The sequence below is a fragment of the Siphateles boraxobius genome, unplaced genomic scaffold, assembly GCF_051911475.1.
Source record: "Siphateles boraxobius isolate OS27281-9 unplaced genomic scaffold, OSU_SipBor_1 35, whole genome shotgun sequence".
Taxonomy (NCBI): Eukaryota; Metazoa; Chordata; class Actinopteri; order Cypriniformes; family Leuciscidae; genus Siphateles; species Siphateles boraxobius.
In genome coordinates, this window is record NW_027508975.1 from 2,678,105 (window position 1) to 2,696,074 (window position 17,970).

At 36.9% G+C, this 17,970-nt stretch overlaps 3 protein-coding genes across 7 annotated transcripts; all 3 read left to right on the forward strand.

Moving 5' to 3' along the window:
• Nucleotides 1-342: 342 nt before the first annotated feature.
• sytl1 (synaptotagmin-like 1) lies at nucleotides 343-9,992 on the forward strand. 4 transcript variants are annotated; one of them, XM_077195861.1, is made up of 16 exons: nucleotides 343-491; nucleotides 1,336-1,389; nucleotides 1,602-1,745; nucleotides 1,822-1,964; nucleotides 2,069-2,240; nucleotides 3,433-3,487; nucleotides 3,566-3,596; nucleotides 3,685-3,749; nucleotides 3,839-3,928; nucleotides 4,020-4,186; nucleotides 5,432-5,534; nucleotides 5,658-5,819; nucleotides 6,248-6,326; nucleotides 7,198-7,297; nucleotides 7,384-7,583; nucleotides 8,863-9,992. In XM_077195861.1, exons 3-16 carry the CDS (start codon nucleotides 1,630-1,632, stop codon nucleotides 9,003-9,005), a joined length of 1,626 nt encoding a protein of 541 aa, XP_077051976.1. In that variant the 5' UTR covers nucleotides 343-491; nucleotides 1,336-1,389; nucleotides 1,602-1,629; the 3' UTR covers nucleotides 9,006-9,992. The 4 variants fall into 4 exon arrangements, with proteins under 4 accessions (XP_077051976.1, XP_077051978.1, XP_077051979.1 ...); XM_077195863.1 differs by having other exon boundaries at nucleotides 345-491; nucleotides 2,072-2,240; XM_077195864.1 differs by having other exon boundaries at nucleotides 365-491; nucleotides 1,822-1,946.
• Nucleotides 9,993-10,078: 86 nt separating this feature from the next.
• LOC143702272 (counting factor associated protein D-like) lies at nucleotides 10,079-13,876 on the forward strand. Of its 2 annotated transcripts, none has more exons than XM_077195868.1 (7): nucleotides 10,079-10,128; nucleotides 10,780-10,839; nucleotides 10,922-11,023; nucleotides 11,113-11,285; nucleotides 11,464-11,713; nucleotides 11,812-12,007; nucleotides 12,626-13,876. In XM_077195868.1, exons 1-7 carry the CDS (start codon nucleotides 10,104-10,106, stop codon nucleotides 12,741-12,743), a joined length of 924 nt encoding a protein of 307 aa, XP_077051983.1. In that variant the 5' UTR covers nucleotides 10,079-10,103; the 3' UTR covers nucleotides 12,744-13,876. The 2 variants fall into 2 exon arrangements, with proteins under 2 accessions (XP_077051983.1, XP_077051984.1); XM_077195869.1 differs by having other exon boundaries at nucleotides 10,085-10,128; nucleotides 11,815-12,007.
• A 1,134-nt stretch (nucleotides 13,877-15,010) lies between these two features.
• On the forward strand, nucleotides 15,011-16,829 carry LOC143702271 (counting factor associated protein D-like). Its single transcript, XM_077195867.1, has 7 exons — nucleotides 15,011-15,145; nucleotides 15,281-15,340; nucleotides 15,423-15,524; nucleotides 15,615-15,787; nucleotides 15,952-16,201; nucleotides 16,300-16,495; nucleotides 16,587-16,829. The coding sequence occupies exons 1-7, from the start codon at nucleotides 15,100-15,102 to the stop codon at nucleotides 16,723-16,725; spliced, it is 966 nt and encodes a 321-aa protein (XP_077051982.1). The 5' UTR covers nucleotides 15,011-15,099; the 3' UTR covers nucleotides 16,726-16,829.
• The last annotated feature ends 1,141 nt before the right edge of the window (nucleotides 16,830-17,970 follow it).

Sequence of the window (17,970 nt, forward strand, 5' to 3'; positions counted from 1 at the left end):
ATAAAAGATTTGAGAAAATGATAAAAGGGAACGCTGGCAGGGAAAGAGTTAAAAAACAAATAAGCATGCCAAACCCAGGTGAGGAAAAAAGTAACTCAAAAGTAATGTAACTAACGCATTACTTTCATAAAAAGTAACTAACGCAATTAGTTACTTTTTAAAGGAGTACAATATTGTAATGCATTACTTGTACATTTCCCCAAGACTGAGACAACCTAAGAGAGAGAGAGAGAGAGAGAGAGAGAGAGAGAGAGAGAGCGAGCATGCTGTGTGAACGTGAAGTGATTAGTAAAATAAGTGCATACTCGGTGATGTGTGAGAATCCGGTTCGTATTTTGCTCTGTGCCCGAGGGCGGGTGTGTCTGTGTGTGTGTGTGTGAGTGCCAGTCCTGCCAAACCAGACACAAACGAGTGTGTGTTTAGAAACTACCGACAGCTAAACTTGACAGAAAAACCCAGGATAATGAAATACCCAGAGGACATTAGATGAGGTAATGATTTTACATTTTGTTGTTTAAGTCAACATTAGTTGCTTCTTCTCGTTCTTTTCCACGTTTGAGTTGGGTGCAAGTGGGAGAGTTTGACAGGTGCGACTCCATCTGTTAATTTATCCTCGTTTGTTTAACATTTAACTAACCGAAAGTCTTTAGCAGCTTGATCTAAAGTGCATTATAATAGTTTATGCTTGTGTTATATGTAAGTAGATAAAGACTTGGCCTCATTGCAGTGGTAAGCAATTTGTTTACTTTTGCCTTGTTTTTCGCTGTTTGTTTTGCGCGTGCGCGATTCAAGCATCGCTTTGTATCAAATACTTATTGGAAATGAAACCGTTTAATTTCCTCCCGCTGGATTTGTATCTCTTTATTTGTCAGTATTGTTTGGGACAAAGCAGAAAAATGCAGAATTCTTTTTATATCAGTTACAAAGTCAAATTCAAATAGGAAGCTTTTATACAAATAGGAACATTTATACATATAAACACTTGTTGCATAAGAGTTTAATATGTACACTTGTGAATTTAGTAGTGTGGTAAGCAAGAACGTTTTTATTTGGTTTACCATTGATTACCACTGATTGCTAGGGAAGGATTTAGGGGGTTAAGGTATAGTAAACATATATAGATGACATTTTGGGCTGTGAAGAAATTATATAATGGGTAAGAAAAAAACATACTAACAAAAAGCATTGAAAATCATTATCTGAGAAAGTTGATGTTGTTATTATAACTGTGTGTACATATCCTTGTGGCATTAAAACAATAAAAACAATGTATCAAAGAGCATTAGTGGGCTATTCACATGCCTACTGTATGTTTTTTATTTTTTCTTGTTTTAGGGAACTTGAAGTCCCTTTACTGCATCTGGAGGACATGAATAAACATTAACGCAGGTTGGAGCTTGAAAATTAATTTGAATTTGATTTAATTTTAAAGTGTCTTGCAATTCAAAAAATTGCTTTTCTGATACAAGAACCTTTTTATTTTTATTTTTTTATTTGTATTCTCTCATTTGTGTGTTCAACTCGTTCAGATCCCACATTTCCAACTGCAACTCTTAGGTGTGGTTTCTCATAAATCTAATCTAAATCATCTTAATATCCAGGTGTGAAGAACACTGAAGTGTGCCTGACATGGAAGGGGAACCTAAATTAGATCTGTGTCACCTGACTGAGGTGGAGCAAACTGTAATTCTCAATGTTCTGCTGAGAGATGCTGAACTACGCAGCAAAGAGGAAGGGAGAGTACGGTCAGTCTGTGCACAATACTGGACTTATTTGGCTCACATAAGTCATAGGAGCAATAAAAGATATTTGTGTTTTCAGTAAACTTCAGGAGACGGTGTCAGACCCCGTCCATCTGCGCTCTCTCTCGGGTGAGTGGTTTCATGAAGAGCGCGCTAAGAGATATCAGAAGGGAGGAGCTGATGTTGTGCATGCCTCCATACGCTGTAAGCGACGTGAAAAAGGTTACATGATCTCCTTCTCATCCCTGTAGAGTAGTATTTGTGTGCATGTTGTGCACACAAATTTGTGTGCATGTATACATGTTGAAAATATTCTTTTTTTTTAGTAGATACACCTTTGACGGCAATATTTGATGAAGAAAAAGGTAATAACTCTTTTCAATTACATGAGCAGCAAGAGGAAGAAAAGAGTTCAGAGAGAGAGTTGCAGGAACATGTAAGTGTAAGAGAGGATGACAAGGCCCAGGAAAAGAAGGAAAAAGAAAAAGATGTAAAAAGGTTGGTGCAACTTTTGGTATCATCTCTCTTCCTTAACTTTGTAGTAAAATGAATGCATCTAAACAGTCTGTATATTAAAGAGGCCATATTATGCCATTTTACAATGTCAGGATTTTTTTTAAGCTCTACTTGAATAGGTTTTCATGCTTTAATGTTCAAAAAACACCTTATTTTTCACATATTTGACATTGTTGCAGTTCCTCTCTTCCCAGTCTGTCAGTAACGCTCTGTTTAGTTCCTGTCTCTATGAAGCCCCTCCTTCTGAAAAGCATACTGTGCTCTGATTGGTCGGCTGGTTCAGTGTGTTGTGATTGGTCAACCGCTACAAGCGTATTCGGGAAATGTCCTGCCCATTACCATAACCGCCAGTTTCAACACACTACTAACTAACTCAACCAGGCCTCGTCCCTTTATTCTGCATATGTCTTGGAAGGGAAATATTTAAATGAGGAATATTGTGACGTGTTCGTTCCCAGAAGAAAACTCAAGACTACAATGGAGGCGTTACAGGAAGTTCATAAACACTGGCACTGATATAGAGAATAACTCTTTAAGTGACTTTGCCGACCTTTTTCATGCTCAAAAAGCAACATTACACTCTAAAGAATACATGGAAGAGTGCATGGAAATCCATTAAATCCAGCGTACTTGGTCATACCTCATGTAGCTTGCGTATGAACATGTTAACATGCAAATGAGGATTCAATAATATTTTTTAATCAGAAATATTTAATGCAAATTTTTTTCTGTGCAGATACTTGTATGTGAGTCATGTCATATTTAAGTATATAGCGCTTTATATAACAGATTGTTTCAAAGCAGCTTTACAGAGATAACGGGAAAATAACTATCAATGATGTAAACTTCATCAAATATAAGAGAAATTGGAATTTTGCTGTAAAAAAGACAATAGTGTCGTTATTCACCTCAGTTCAATAATGATTCAGTTCCGTTCAATAACTGTCAGTTGCAAAATTCATCAGTTATGAAACAAAGTCGAATCAGCTATAAAGCAGCTCTGCATGAAACAAAGGTTTTCTTTTTAGTATTGTCAGTGCAGTCAAATCGATATTACAGAATATTAAATGTGTTTTAAACTCGGACAAAGCATGACCGATTCAAGGGTGTGAACTAATATTCAATTATTAGTTTAATTATGATCCACTCTTATATTGTGGTACATCCTTTTTAGTCTCATTCCTAAGGTAACGCCTGAACCACAATCCAGGACAAGACACATCACAAAGGTCATTTTACATTTAATATTATATTATCTATGCGTGTGAAATATGAGAGATTTCACATAATGTTCTTGCTTTGAACAGAAGAGCGCAGCAGTAGGGAATGGTCTTGAAGGTAAAATTCAGTGTACTGACAGTCCAATCATATGATGTTTTTATAAATGCCTCAGCGCTCCACTCGGCTCACCTTCTCTTTCCCTCAGGAAGTTTTGGAGAGTCCGCAGACAAAGAAAGGAGAGTTTTGCCAAGTGCACCACCGTATCTACAGGTCTGTTCAGAGAGGCCTGTTGTACAGATACACACATACACGTGTGAGAACCTGTTGTGTTATATGTATCTGTGTGTGTGTTTCTGTAGATGGACTCAGAGGGGGACATTGACTCTGGCAGCACTGAACTAGACTACACTAGGTTTGGCTCAGTTAGCAGCTTGACCTCTCATCATATGGTAAGACACACACTCTCAAGCACATCACATGATGGTCTGCAGCAGCGGCAGAAGCTTTGGAGTGTAAACAGTGCAGTTTCTGTGTGAGTAGATGAATGGCAGTTTGATGAGCCTGTACAGTGTGGGGGATTTCGGGGATGTTGTAGTATCAGGGCGGATCCAGTTCTCGTTGCAGTATGACATCAAGAAGGAGGAGCTTCACGTGCACATTATATGCTGCCAAGACCTTGCGCCGGCCCGCAAAAATCGGTCGGACCCGTAAGTGTACAATGTCATAACTATTAACTATTTAGAAAATGGGAAAGTAGTCATGCTGTATGTCTCCCCGATTTCATACTTTCAGTATTTATTTATTTTTAATAGTTTTGTCTCTTATCAATCAATCAATCAATCAATCAAAATTTATTTATAGAGCACTTTAACATTCCACAGTTGACACAAAGTGCTGTACAGTAAAACAATAAATGAAAAATGAAATAAAAGCACGGTCCCCTTTAAGCTTGCGCTTTGTTTTGGGCACACTTAGGAGCAGTTTATCAGCTGACCTGAGAGAACGGGAAGGTCTATAAGGATGTAGCAGCTCAAAGATTCTTATGCTCACCAGGGTTGATAAAAAATACAGCAGAAACAGTAATATTGTGAAATATTATTGCAATATTAAAAGGCTGATTTCTATTAGAATATATTGTAAAATGTATTTTATTCCTGTGATCAAAGCTGAATTTTCAGCTTCATTACTCCAGTCCTCAGTGTCACATGATCCTTCAGAAATCATTCTGATTTGCTGCTCAAGAAACATTTATGATTATTATCAATGTTGTAAACCAGGGGTGCCCAATCCTGCGCCTGCCGATGGACTGTCCCGCACAGTTCCTCTCCAACCCTAATCAAACACCCCTGCCTTTAATTTCAAGTGATCCTGAAGACCTTGATTGGTTTCTTCAGGGGTGTTTGATTAGGGTTGGAAATGAACTGATGGCAGGAGGATTTTTCAGGATTCTTTGATGAACAGAAAGCTCAAAAGAACAGTGATTATTTGAAACATTAATTATGTCTTTACTGTCACTTTTGATCAATTCAATGCATCGTTGCTAAATAAAAGTATTAACGGCAACACTTTACTGAAAGCCTTTATATATAATGGATTAGAAAAAGTATTATTAGTGCATTAATTATGCCTTGTAATGCACCTTATAATGCATCATATGGTCTCAGGAATAATTGTAACCATTATAATACATTATAATACTTATCATTTTTTTATCACAAAATATAATGCATTACAACACTGGACAAACAACCAATTTCAGATTCGACAAGTAATCTGCAAATATTATAACGCATTTTAACTTTGGTTACAATTATTTATGAAAAGATATAATGCATTATACATAAAGGCTTTAAGTAAATGTTACCATATTAATTTCTTTTAAAAACAATCTTACTGACCCCAAACTTTTGAACGTAAATGATGGATGGTTTCCATCTTTCTCTCACACACAGATATGTTAAAGTTTACCTTCTCCCCGACAACACATCCCGCAGTAAGAAAAAAACTGCAATGAAGAGAAAAACATTAAATCCAGTCTATGATGAAACCATGAAAGTCAGTTTCAGTCTCTTTCATTGATTATTATTTTACAAATTAATCCTATGAATTTAAAATGCTTTACTGAACTTACAGTACTATTTCTTTCCCCACTCAACTATAAAACGTTGCCCGTACCAGTACAAAGTGCGCAGACTGGACCTCCAGGCTCGTGTGTTGAGTATGTCAGTCTGGCACTTGGAAAGATTGAGGAGAAACCTGTTCCTGGGGGAAGTGGAAGTGAGACTGGGTCTGTGGGACTGGAGCCAGAGCCAACCAACATGGCACAACCTGCAGCCAAGAGTGAGCCCAATCAGAGATATCTGCATCCCAGATCGCATACTCTCTTGAGTAGGTACTTATTGAAAGAGTAATTACTTCACGATAGTGAACATTCGCCATGTTGCCATTATCACGTGACCTACAAGCGTCAGTTATGTCACTTCACTGTCCTTCACAAATCCTCTCCTGTGGCCTCATGGGATAGTAAAGTGTCCATCGTATACATTTCAGAATCTCGCCGGAAGTAAGTCAGTCATCCAGGTACATTTTTGACGACTCTTTTATGAGTACTGTGAATTCCGATATACTACTTTTGTTACATACTCTTTTTCGCCTACTATATAGCTGGGAAGTATGCAATTTCGGATGCAGTCATAGTCTGATATGTGTAGTGAAATAAACCTGTGATAGTCAGTCTCTCATTTAGGAAACTCTTTCTCTTGATGTAGGTTCAGTTAAGTCCAGATGCCATCATCAGCAGAGGAACCATTCTGTTCTCTATTAAGTTTGTACCTCCGGGTTCAGAGGGTGAGTCTGAGCAGATGCTTCATATTTAAAACCTTTATATTCACATTTATATGCAGGGCCATTGCTGAAAGTCATGTGGCCCATTACCAGTTTTTATGGGTGGGCCCACTATCCCTTCAGTAAAAGGCTATACTGTAGAGCAGGGATTCCCAAACTTTTTGGTCAGCCGAATCCATTTGATATAAAATATTTTCTTGAAGTACACCCTGAGTGCACCCTTTATGTTAATATTTCAATTACTTTGAATAGAGCAAGACTCTCTGATATTGGATAATGGTCACATGTCATGCAGGTTAACAAATAAAATAAAGTATTTTAATTATATAATTTTTTTTTAATTTCATCAGAAACTTATTTTGTGATTATTGTTCATATGATATTTTTACATAATTATTGTTATTATTTTTAACTCGGAATTATACTTATATAAAAATATTTTTATATTTTATTGTAATAATACAGTTGCACTTTAAATAAAAAATAATAATATTTGATCATAAAAAAATTATTTAATTTTACACTGCAATACTAATGTCTTAAATTATTAAAACCCTTAAGCTTTTATTTTGGCGTAAAATTGATTTTGCTGGGTTTATAACACTTCTAACCTATATTGTGTGTGTTTTTTATTATTATTATGACTTGTGCAGCCCTATTTTTTATTTTAAATGTTATGATTTAATTTTTCGCTTTTCATCCAATCACAAACCCCTTGTTTGGTAAACCCTGCTGAAGAGGACCTTATTGGATCCCTCTGGTCTCATCACTGATTGGTCCTGGGACAGTGTCTCCCCCCTGTGGTGTGTTCAGGTACAGCGTGTTTAAAACCCATTCATGTCAATATCTTGTTTTGTGTGTTCTGTGACTGCAGGAAATGGTCATCCACTGACTGGTGAGCTCCATATATGGTTGAAAGAGATTATTGGTCTACTTCCCACAAAACGTGGTGCACCCAACACATATGTGAAAAGGTGTGTGCGCACATTCATGAGAGTGGTTCATTTAATTTAGTTGTTTATTATGTATGAGTGCATGACTATGTTCTGTGTTTGTTCAGTGTGGTATTACCAGATGAAAGCGGCATCAGTGGCCAGCGAACTCGACTGGTGCGAGCTTCTGTCAGCCCGGTGTTCAACCACACCATGGTTTATGACGGGTTTCAGTCTAGTGACCTCATTCAGGCATGTGCAGAAATAACGGTGTGGACTCCACATCACTCCGACTGTCTGGGTGGAGTACGACTCAGCACTGGCTCTGGTAATACAGATTTGAACATACTTGACAATAAAAATAAAAACAGCTATGAGATAAAGAGGACCCTCTCAAAATTATGCCCTTTTACAAAGTCTTGCTTTAGTTTTTAGACTCTACTAGAATTTTTTTTCTTGTTGAATGTTCAAAAAAACACCTTATCTTACATATTTGACATTGTTGCAGCTCCTCTCTTCTCAGTCTGTCAGTAACGCTCTGGGGTGCGTTTCCCGTACAACGACGTTACTCTCTGCTTAACTGCCAAAGTACGATTGCATCGTTGAAGAAATCAACTAGCTAGTCACGACTTTTACACAAAACCATATTGTCGCAAATTGGTCGTTCAACCACGTTGGTTAATGTCGTCACACAGGTGGTGGAGTAATAACTTTCTTTAATGAATCTGTTTGAGATCGAATTAATGTTAGATGTTTTGCTATAAATTACGAACATGGCATCCGAGGACTATTTCTCATTTTTCTCAGTTATTTTGCTTCATTTCCAGATTTAATCATAGGCTCATTCTTACGTCGTAGAGCACGTTCCACATGTGCATTCTCCAAAAACGGTGCTTTTAATCTCTTGACAAACTAAATGACATTTGTATGTATTCTAAATAAAAGATACAGACTGTAATGAATGTCAGCTTGCTTATTTTGTCTAAAACTAGGATTTATTAAGTCCACATGTCATGCAAACAAGAAACTCTGCTTCTAGCCACAGGTCGAGAGCTGTCGTTCCAAACTTTGCGATGCTGTTTGCGGAAATTCGTTAGAACAATGCTTTTGGGAAACACCGACTCGTTGAACTATGCTGATAACGACGGAACTTGCGACCATAGTTTGCCAATGATGCTTTTTGGAAACACACCCCTGTTTAGTTCCTGTTTCTATGAAACCCCTCCTTATGAAAAGCACAATGTGCTCTGATTGGTCAGCTGGGTCAGTGTGTTGTTATTGGTCAACTGCTTTGAGCGTGTTTGGGAAATGCTCCGTCCCTTACCATAAAGGAAAATACCCTTTATTTAGCATGTGCCTTGGGCAGGAATTATTTAAATAAGGAATATTGTGACGTTCATTCCCGGAAGAAAACTCAAGACTACAATGAAGGTGTTTCAGGGAGTTCAGAAACAGTGACACTGAAATAGAGAATAACTCTTTTTGAGTGACTGTGCTTTGCAGACCTTTTTCATGCTCATACAGCAACATTACACTCTCAAAAAAAAAAAAATGCTGAAAATGTACAAAGGCATAATAGTAAAAGATTGTGTGTTTATGTGTTGTAGGAGTGAGTTACGGTCAGTCAGTTTGCTGGATGGATTCTACCCAAGATGAGATCAGTGTCTGGTCAAGAGTGATCCAGAGCTCCAGCAGCTGGGTGGACACGAGTCTGCCAATCAGAACCAACTTACAGCTCTGCTCTGACTGAACTTTGTTCAATTTATGCATATATACCATGTGACATTGGTTGTGAAACAGTTTGAGTAAAGACTGGAATACACTGCACAGCTTTTGCTCAGATTTTTGACCTGATTTGCAGTCTGGAAGAGGTGACACTGCCAAAAGTCGGAGCCAGTCTGCGGATTTTAAGCACTCAGAATTGACAGATTTTGTTGTGTAGTGTACACAACAGACTCACAGATTTTTAGCTTCAGACTAGGATTTCATGCAGTTGGAGGATATCAAACATATTTCTTGTTTTAAACACGTCATAGTGCCTACCCTCATCTTTCCATTTCTCCTCCAAATACTGTAGCAATCTGTGCAGGACAGACATGTGATCAACCTCCTCTACATAAAGTTCTAGAAAGGGAATGGAAACAATCAAACATATTTTCCACAGGCAGTGCATTTGTTACAAAACAGCCCTCACACATTTCTTTGAGTATGTCGCCAACATATATGATAGTGTTTTTGCTAGAGTTTGTCATGCAGATCTGAGGGAGAAAAATGAGAATTCATTGTAATAACCAATAGTTCAACTAGCTTAAACTTCTCTCTTAGGACAATAGTGGTATTTTCATCTTTTCTTCTATCTAGATATTTTGCTAAATGTGTAATTTTCAATTTATAATTTGTAGCTGGTCTGTTTATAAAGTGCTCATTGCTGGTCAAACCCCAAATGTAATGAAATACTGACTACTGATTAAAACAACACCTTTTTCTTTAATTAAATGTTCATTGCATCAGTTATCAAAAAATTAACTATATCAAATCATGCTCTAATATTGTACGGCCTTTTTTTGTCAGGTTTTTCAATAATAATCTGTTAAAACCAGTTTATTTTTTGCTTAGCCTACATTAGGGTGATTTAATAAAAATGACAGCCATTCTGTATAGTTGTAATATATGCGTATTATGTAAAATTGTATACTTTTGTTTGCTTCTTTATTAAACGTGGTCTAATTTTTCCAAAGTGGCAGTAGCTCATCTTATGTTTCAATCATTTAGTCAAAGTTTCTTCCCATCTCTCATTTCACTCGTTATTTCGCACATATTCTCAGTTCTGGGTGTGTCTGTATCAAACATGGCGGAGGAGAGAACGACTGAGGGTTGAGTTTTATTCGTTTTACCCACGTCATTTACATTGCTTTCTCCTCTATTTACAGCCATGTATATTCACATCTATAGCCTAAATAACCATCCGATGCTTGTCCGCATTTTATACAGCGAAAACAGCATTTATTTGACGGAAATCCGGAACGGTCGCAATGACTGTTTGGTTGCCAACAAATGGGACGCTGCGATTTTATTCAAAGTCCAATGGATATTTACTAAATATGAGTTATTACTACTGCCGAAGTGGGATGTATGGGATGAATTTCCGATAAATGCAGTAATAAACATGCCACGACGATAATCTTTTGATCCATCTACAAATATGAAAAACTAGGTTATATTTAACTTAGCTACTGAATTCACTCGTCAGTTAATTCTTTGGGAAATTAATCTAATCGAGAATCAAGGATATAAAAATTGTCATAGTTAAATAAATATTTGTCTGCCTCCAATGGACCCTCATGACATAAGGTTAGCCTAATGCAGACAATATGGGAGTTGATCTCTGATTTAATTTTGTGTAATGTTTTAACATTAAACCTTCTAAGCAACCTGCCAAGTATGCGATAAAATATGTTTCTATTCTATTCTTAGTTATAGAAAAGTTGATAATACATCTTGTGATTTCTCTGTTTCATCCCCAGATGCCACACCAGTTGTTGGCAGAACAGTTCCTGATTTTGGAAAGATGTATCATGTCAAAGGTGCATTTCTTCCTAATTACACAGTACATCCCAGTACAGTACACTTCTTTTTCAGTATGTTACATGTACCCTTTTTATGTAGGTGAGCTGTCTTTGCCTTATTCTGGTGATTCTAAGCTAAAGGAAGCGTTTGAAGTTTGGTACGACCTTGAGGGGAACAGAAGTCGCATCGACTATCATAATAGTCAGTAAATTCTCATGATAAAGTCACATAATGTTAAAATCAAAATAGATTATGTATGCAGTTTTTCTTCATTGATGCTCTCTATACAGGTACAGTGCGCACTTTTCTGATTGGAAACGACTTGGATTATGGTGCCATCTATCAGATCACACCAGTTACCACTGAGACTGAAATCCAAGCTATTAAATATTTCCAGCTTAATGGTACAAAGGAAGATCCAATACGTCCACAGACAGCACTACCTGATCTGCAGGGCTTTGAAGTATGTACTTCTTAAAGGGACAGTTCACCCAAAATTGAAAAATTCTGTCATCATTTACTTTCAAACTTCATTTACTTCTGTCCTCATCTCTTTCAAACTTGAATGACTTTCTTCTTTAGAGCAAACCAATGCAACAATGAGGCTGACATGTTTATAAAATGTTTTTGTTTTTTTGCAGTTTGAGAAGATGGAGGATTACGCAGGCGTTCAGTGTGAGGTCTGGAAAAAGGTCACACAGGCTGGTCATAAGAAGAACACATATCGTCTGTGGGTCACACGTCCAGAGGGACATGATTCCCCAGCCGTCCCGTACCACTATGAGATGATGGGCTTCAACACTCTCTTGGAGTCTCACAATGACAAATACATGATTGACTACAGTGACTTCAGTCCCAAAACTGAGTCTGACATTTTCACTCCACCTGGAGGTAACCGGAGAACACACATTCAGTGACATGTCTGTGTCCGTCTCTCTTACTCTTACAGACCATCTAATCAAATGCTCACTGAGGTTTTATGTGTTTAGAAGTGACGTATGAGGAGTTTCCGGATCCTCCTGAGGAGCATCAAATATTGGCCAACCCCCTTCAAGACTATGTCCACACCTCTCCTGTTAGCCACGCCCACCGTTTGTTTGGCCCCTTTAAGGAGAAGTTTGAGCGTCAGTATGCAAGTGAGAAGGAGCACGAGGAGCGCGAGATCTACTTTGTACATACTCTTCGGTGAGGAAAAACAAAAAACAGTAGATATTTAGTGATGTAAAATGACATTGTAAAAATATTGATTAAATAAGCAATACTGTATGAGAGTCTATGCCAATTGTGAATATAGTCATGGCTAAAAACATTTGGAATGACAATGGTAATCCCTCATGTATGTCTATCACAGATCAATTATAGTAATTAATATTCATAATTATAGCTGCTTCTAGCACAGTATGTGTGCTGATCTGTCGACAGAGATATTTCAACCAAAATAACAACCAAAAAGAAGTCGTCTTAAACAAAAATGTTCATAGTTGTCGCAACAATAAGCCGCTTTTACACCGTCGGGCCGAACGGTTTTAAGAATGGTGAGTAACGGTTCCAGTTATATTTCACGTGAGCTTGGTTCGCCACGGCACGATTACAAACTGCTCTCGGTGCTGAATGCTGGGCCGGATCAGCATGGAATGGTTAAGCAAAGAGAACAGTTTAGTCTGACGGTGGAAAAGCAGTGGAATTTGTAGGGCCTTTTAATTTTTTTATTTTTACAAGTAGTAGGCCTACTAGTAAGAAGTCTTTGAACTTGCATTATTTAAGGTACTTATGCTTTCTTTTGTACATCCTCTTCCTTCTCAGGCGTGTGCACTCTTCAAACAGAGCCGGTCTTACATTCAGCCTCGGCATCAATAACTTTGCCGATCGGTCAAAGGCGGAGATGGCCAGGATGAGAGGACGTTTACGTGTTGCGGAATAGAGAAAGGTTGTTACAAAACAGCCCTCACACATTTCTTTGAGTATGTTGCCAATGTATGTATTAACAAGTAGCTTAACTAACTTAAACTGTCCTCTGATGAGAAAAGTGTTCATCTTTTCAGGGCTGCAAAAATGAATCTATAATGTTAATAATCGGTGACAGATGGATTAGCTGCACGCTGTGCACGGAAAGCATCCTTCAGTCACGTCACTTTGCAGCAGTGAATAATGCATTTCTATGAACAATACATATCATAAACATCAAAAACACAGAATTAGCTGCTGTGGAAAAGTGCAAATCCCATGTGGTCATAAACATAATGCTTAATATTAAGTGCTTCAAACAAGTGGATAAGCATGAGGTTTACTGCAGCTCGCTCTGTCAGGCGCCTTGACAGATCCATGTGTTGATTAAAGTGTTTTCTCCAGCGCATGACTTACACGTTGTTTATATCATTATCTGTAAATGTTCGAAAGCCAGTGAGTATTTTAATTTTGCCTAAAGGCTTGTCATGACAGCAAGCGGTAGTTAAACTTCACTGAAGTAGCGTCAAACGCCTGAGCGCAATAGAATGGAAGTGCAATAATTCTGATGAAAATATGAATTTCTCTGCGTTAAATGTGCATTATGTTTGAAATGTTACATGTAACCCGACTAACTTTTTTAATGAGAGCATTATCTGTAAAAGGACTGTAGTGTTGGCCTATTACTATGTTCATATGAGTGAATGTGTGTTTAGTCTGGGCTTTTCCTGTACTTTTCTTTGCACAATGTATAGCACTACCGTTATAGATATAATTTATTATATTTGCTTTCAAAGCCTTCAATTTATTGTTTTGAGGACAACATTGGGCAAACTTTTTCTTTTAAATTAAAATGCCTTTTTTATCCAATTATTTGAAGACACAATAAACGGATTAATCAATTATCAAAATAATTGTTAAATGCTGCCCTACATCTTTTGAATAAGTGCATTTGTTTAAATTGAGTATCTTCATTTTCAATTTATTTTGCAAAATGTATAATTTTCAATGTATGGCTTGAAGTCTGTTTGCTTGACATTTTTGGTCAACCTGAAATTTAATAACATACTAACTAAACAACACTCTGCAATAAATAAGTTCTGATATTGATAACCTTTTGTGTCAGACTTTTCTATAATTTGTTTTAAAACCAGTGTTTATTTTTTACTTGCATTAGGATTAAAACAACTAGACACACTTATAATTGTAATATATTATTTTAAATTTTATTACATTTATTTTCTTTTTTTATTTAACATGATCTACGTTTTTTTCCACTGTGCCAGTAGCTCATCTCAAGTTTCAAGTTAATATCTTTTTCACATTGCTGATGCCAAAATAGTTCAATGTCTTCCTCTAAATTGTTCCTTAATCCTGCCTAATTCCACACCAGTACATATTCTTTCTTGTTTTATGACTCCATCTACCATTTAATTTCCTTTAATATCCCAGCATGTGGCCACACCCACAAAAAGGGACATCATATTTAGAATTATGAAGTTGATGTAGTATTAACATTTTTCCAAAATAATGGTCTTGCAGTGAACTCTTTTCCTTATACAGGTGAAGTCTGAGTAAATAACCTCTACCCATTCGAATGCCTATGAAATAGCTAATATTTCAGCTGCAAACACAGAAAGACCATCATTTAGTCACTCAGGTGAGAAATAAACATGATCCATCCATATACATTTGAACATGTTGAATATTTTTTTTACGGTGATGACATCAATCTCATAAATAGCTAAAGAGTATATAAATAGTTACATTAACTTTTTATATACACATTAGCTATTTATTTAGGAAATCGATCTAGGTTATTATCACTGTAAATCAATGTTCAACACACTGATCGAGCATCGGCCCATTGTTATATAACATACACTTTTTCCCCCACAAATTCAAAACATTCAAACAACCACTTAAGAGCTGGCCAATCTTCAATTTGAGCCTATATTCCAGTAGTTTAAAGTTAATTTATTTGCTTTTATTACATATATCTTAACCAGTAATTAAGGAATGAGTAGCTTTAAAAGCACCAGCACATTCACAGTAAATTTTTCTTGGTATGAAAGATGGACTGATTCCAGGCGACCCTCAACGATCACCCCCACAATCTCTACCGAGAAGTATCAAACACAGACCTTGACCCAGGTCAATAAATATTTGTCCACCGCCTCAATGAACCCTCATGTCACATGTGACGTTAATCCAGTCCCTCCTTCGTGTGTTTTTATTGCGAACTTCTGTTATCCACGAACACTTGACGTTTTCAGACGGACGAAAGCTTATTTTCCATCTCCAGTGGATGTTTATCTGCTTTAGACTGCACTATGTGGCGTCTTCTAGCTGGGTTTGTACTTCTGCTGTGTGCTGCAGGTAAAGAGAAAAAACAGGAAGAAAACATGATAATATGACACATTTCCTGTGATGTTTTGAACACTAGACATGTTGTGCAAGTATGCAAGAAAAGTTGATTCAGTGAATTGTGATCTCTCTCTGTTTCTCCTCCAGATGCCACACCAGTTGTTGGCAGAACAGTTCCTGATTTTGGAAAGATGTATCATGTCAAAGGTGCATTTCTTCCTAAATACACAGTAAGTCCCAGTACAGTACACTTCTTTTTCAGTATGTTACATGTACCTTTTTTATGTAGGTGAGCTGTCTTTGCCTTATTCTGGTGATTCTAAGCTAAAGGAAGCGTTTGAAGTTTGGTACGACCTTGAGGGGAACAGAAGTCGCATCGACTATCATAATAGTCAGTGATCTTCTCATGATAAAGTCACATAATGTTAAAATCAAAATAGATTATGTATGCAGTTTCTCTTCATTGATGCTCTCTATCCAGGTACAGTGCGCACTTTTCTGATTGGAAACGACTTGGATTATGGTGCCATTTATCAGATCACACCAGTTACCACTCATACAGAAATCCAAGCTATTAAATACTTCCAGCTTAATGGTACAAAAGAAGATCCAATACGTCCACAGACAGCACTACCTGATCTGCAGGGCTTTGAAGTATGTACTTCTTAAAGGGACAGTTCACCCAAAAGTGAAAAATTCTGTCATCATTTACTTATCCTCATTTCTTTCAAACTTGAATGACTTTCTTCTTTAGCGCAAACCAATGCAACAATGAGGCTGAAATGTGTATAAAATGTTTTTTTTTGTTTTTTTTGCAGTTTGAGAAGATGGAGGATTACGCAGGCGTTCAGTGTGAGGTCTGGAAAAAGGTCACACAGGCTGGTCATAAGAAGAACACATATCGTCTGTGGGTCACACGTCCAGAGGGACATGATTCCCCAGCCGTCCCGTACCACTATGAGATGATGGGCTTCAACACTCTCTTGGAGTCTCACAATGACAAATACATGATTGACTACAGTGACTTCAGTCCCAAAACTGAGTCTGATATTTTCACTCCACCTGGAGGTGACCGGAGAACACACATTCAGTGACTTGTCTGTGTCCGTCTCTTTTACTCTTACAGACCATCTAATCAAATGCTCACTGAGGTTTTATGTGTTTAGAAGTGACGTATGAGGAGTTTCCGGATCCTCCTGAGGAGCATCAAATATTGGCCAACCCCCTTCAAGACTATGTCCACACCTCTCCTGTTAGCCACGCCCACCGTTTGTTTGGCCCCTTTAAGGAGAAGTTTGAGCGTCAGTATGCAAGTGAGAAGGAGCACGAGGAGCGGGAGAGCTACTTTATACATACTATTCGGTGAGGAAAAACAAATCTGTGAGCAATCTGTGAACTTTTCTGATTCAAGATGCATGATGCTTTTTTTGCTTAACATCCTCTTTCTCCTCAGGCGTGTGCACTCTACGTACAGAGCCGGTCTTACATTCAGCCTCGGTATCAACCACTTCGCTGATCGGTCAAAGGCAGAGATGGCCAGGATGACAGGAGGTTTATTAATTCGAGATACGAAAAAGGCTGTTACAAAATAGTCCTTACACATTTATTTGAGTCTGTTGCCAACATATGATACAGAATGATAAACTTTCTCAGATTAAGTGTTTTTGCAAGAGTTTGTCATTAAAATCTAAAGGTTAAAAAATGTTAAATCATTGTTTTAAGTAGTTCAACTAACTGAAACTGTTAGTTAAATACTAATGATTGAAATACTGATTTAAGCCATAAGTTTTGTCTTTGATTAAATGTACATAACATCAGTTCTGACCAAAGGATTTGTATCAAATCAATAAGTAAACTTTTGTGTCAGACTATTCAAAAATCTGTTTTGAAACCAGAGTTTACTTTTACTTAAATTAGGCTGATTTTAAAAAAAAAGAAAAGAAAAATTAAACATTTTTTGGGGGGATTTATTTCACAATATGGAAGAAAAGATCTGTTGCGGCTTCTGTTTCATTGCTACTTTAACGCTTGAGGTTTTAAAGGTTTGAAAGTGTTAAAAATGTTGTAAAATGAATACAAATTATTTTCGGATACTCATTTTACAGTAAAGTTGTAATTTACAAAATCTAAGTTAATTTAGTGTGTGAGTTACACGGCCTCCGTATCAACAGCTTCTCAGATTGATCGAAGGAAGAGTGAACAAATACTGTTAAATTTAATTAGTTGAATACATAAACTTTGAAAAATGAAGTAAATAAACACCTCTCTTAATTAGAAAAAGAGTGTGAAATTACAAGTTACTTGAGTGCATTGTTTTTCTACTAGTGACATTTACTTAGATTAAGAAGAAGATTAAGAAAATTAAGTTGTATTTACCTAATAAGAATGAGTTCAGACGAACATAATGTGCTCAAGTTAGTATAAGTTTATTTTCTTTTGTTTCAAACTCGCTGTTGACTTGAATTTCTACTCTAAAACTAATGCTAATAATACTATTCCAAAAAAAAAAAAAAGACAGAATGGTTGTTATTTATTCTTTATTAAGAATAAATATTTTATTGATTTATTTTATTTATTATTTATTTGATATTATTCTTTAATAAATAACAAAATTGGTTACACATTTGTATGGTCATTTGAATGGATTTTAGGGCCAGCACAAAGTCAAATGTGTCTAGACGCAGTGTGACACAAATCCATATAAAAGACACAGGGCATTTGGGTAACTTCCCAGGTCGTCAACAACAATTATAACAAGAAGTACTATTGCGATCAAAGATGCTTTGAGATGTAAATGGGTTGGTTCTAGATTTGGACTGTCAGTATTCCCACAGCTA

What these genes read in the sequence shown, in the direction of transcription:
- LOC143702271 (XM_077195867.1), top strand. Translation starts at nt 15,100, where the DNA reads ATGTGGCGTCTTCTAGCTGGGTTTGTACTTCTGCTGTGTGCTGCAG. An exon ending in AAAGATGTATCATGTCAAAG is followed by an intron (nt 15,341 to 15,422) that starts GTGCATTTCTTC and finishes TTTTTTATGTAG; the next exon opens with GTGAGCTGTCTTTGCCTTAT. An exon ending in TACTTTATACATACTATTCG is followed by an intron (nt 16,496 to 16,586) that starts GTGAGGAAAAAC and finishes CTTTCTCCTCAG; the next exon opens with GCGTGTGCACTCTACGTACA.
- LOC143702272 (XM_077195868.1), top strand. Translation starts at nt 10,104, where the DNA reads ATGGCGGAGGAGAGAACGACTGAGG. An exon ending in GGAGGAGAGAACGACTGAGG is followed by an intron (nt 10,129 to 10,779) that starts GTTGAGTTTTAT and finishes TTTCATCCCCAG; the next exon opens with ATGCCACACCAGTTGTTGGC. An exon ending in TACTTTGTACATACTCTTCG is followed by an intron (nt 12,008 to 12,625) that starts GTGAGGAAAAAC and finishes CTTCCTTCTCAG; the next exon opens with GCGTGTGCACTCTTCAAACA.
- sytl1 (XM_077195861.1), top strand. Translation starts at nt 1,630, where the DNA reads ATGGAAGGGGAACCTAAATTAGATCTGTGTCACCTGACTGAGGTGGAG. An exon ending in AAAGAGGAAGGGAGAGTACG is followed by an intron (nt 1,746 to 1,821) that starts GTCAGTCTGTGC and finishes TTGTGTTTTCAG; the next exon opens with TAAACTTCAGGAGACGGTGT. An exon ending in GTGCACCACCGTATCTACAG is followed by an intron (nt 3,750 to 3,838) that starts GTCTGTTCAGAG and finishes GTGTTTCTGTAG; the next exon opens with ATGGACTCAGAGGGGGACAT.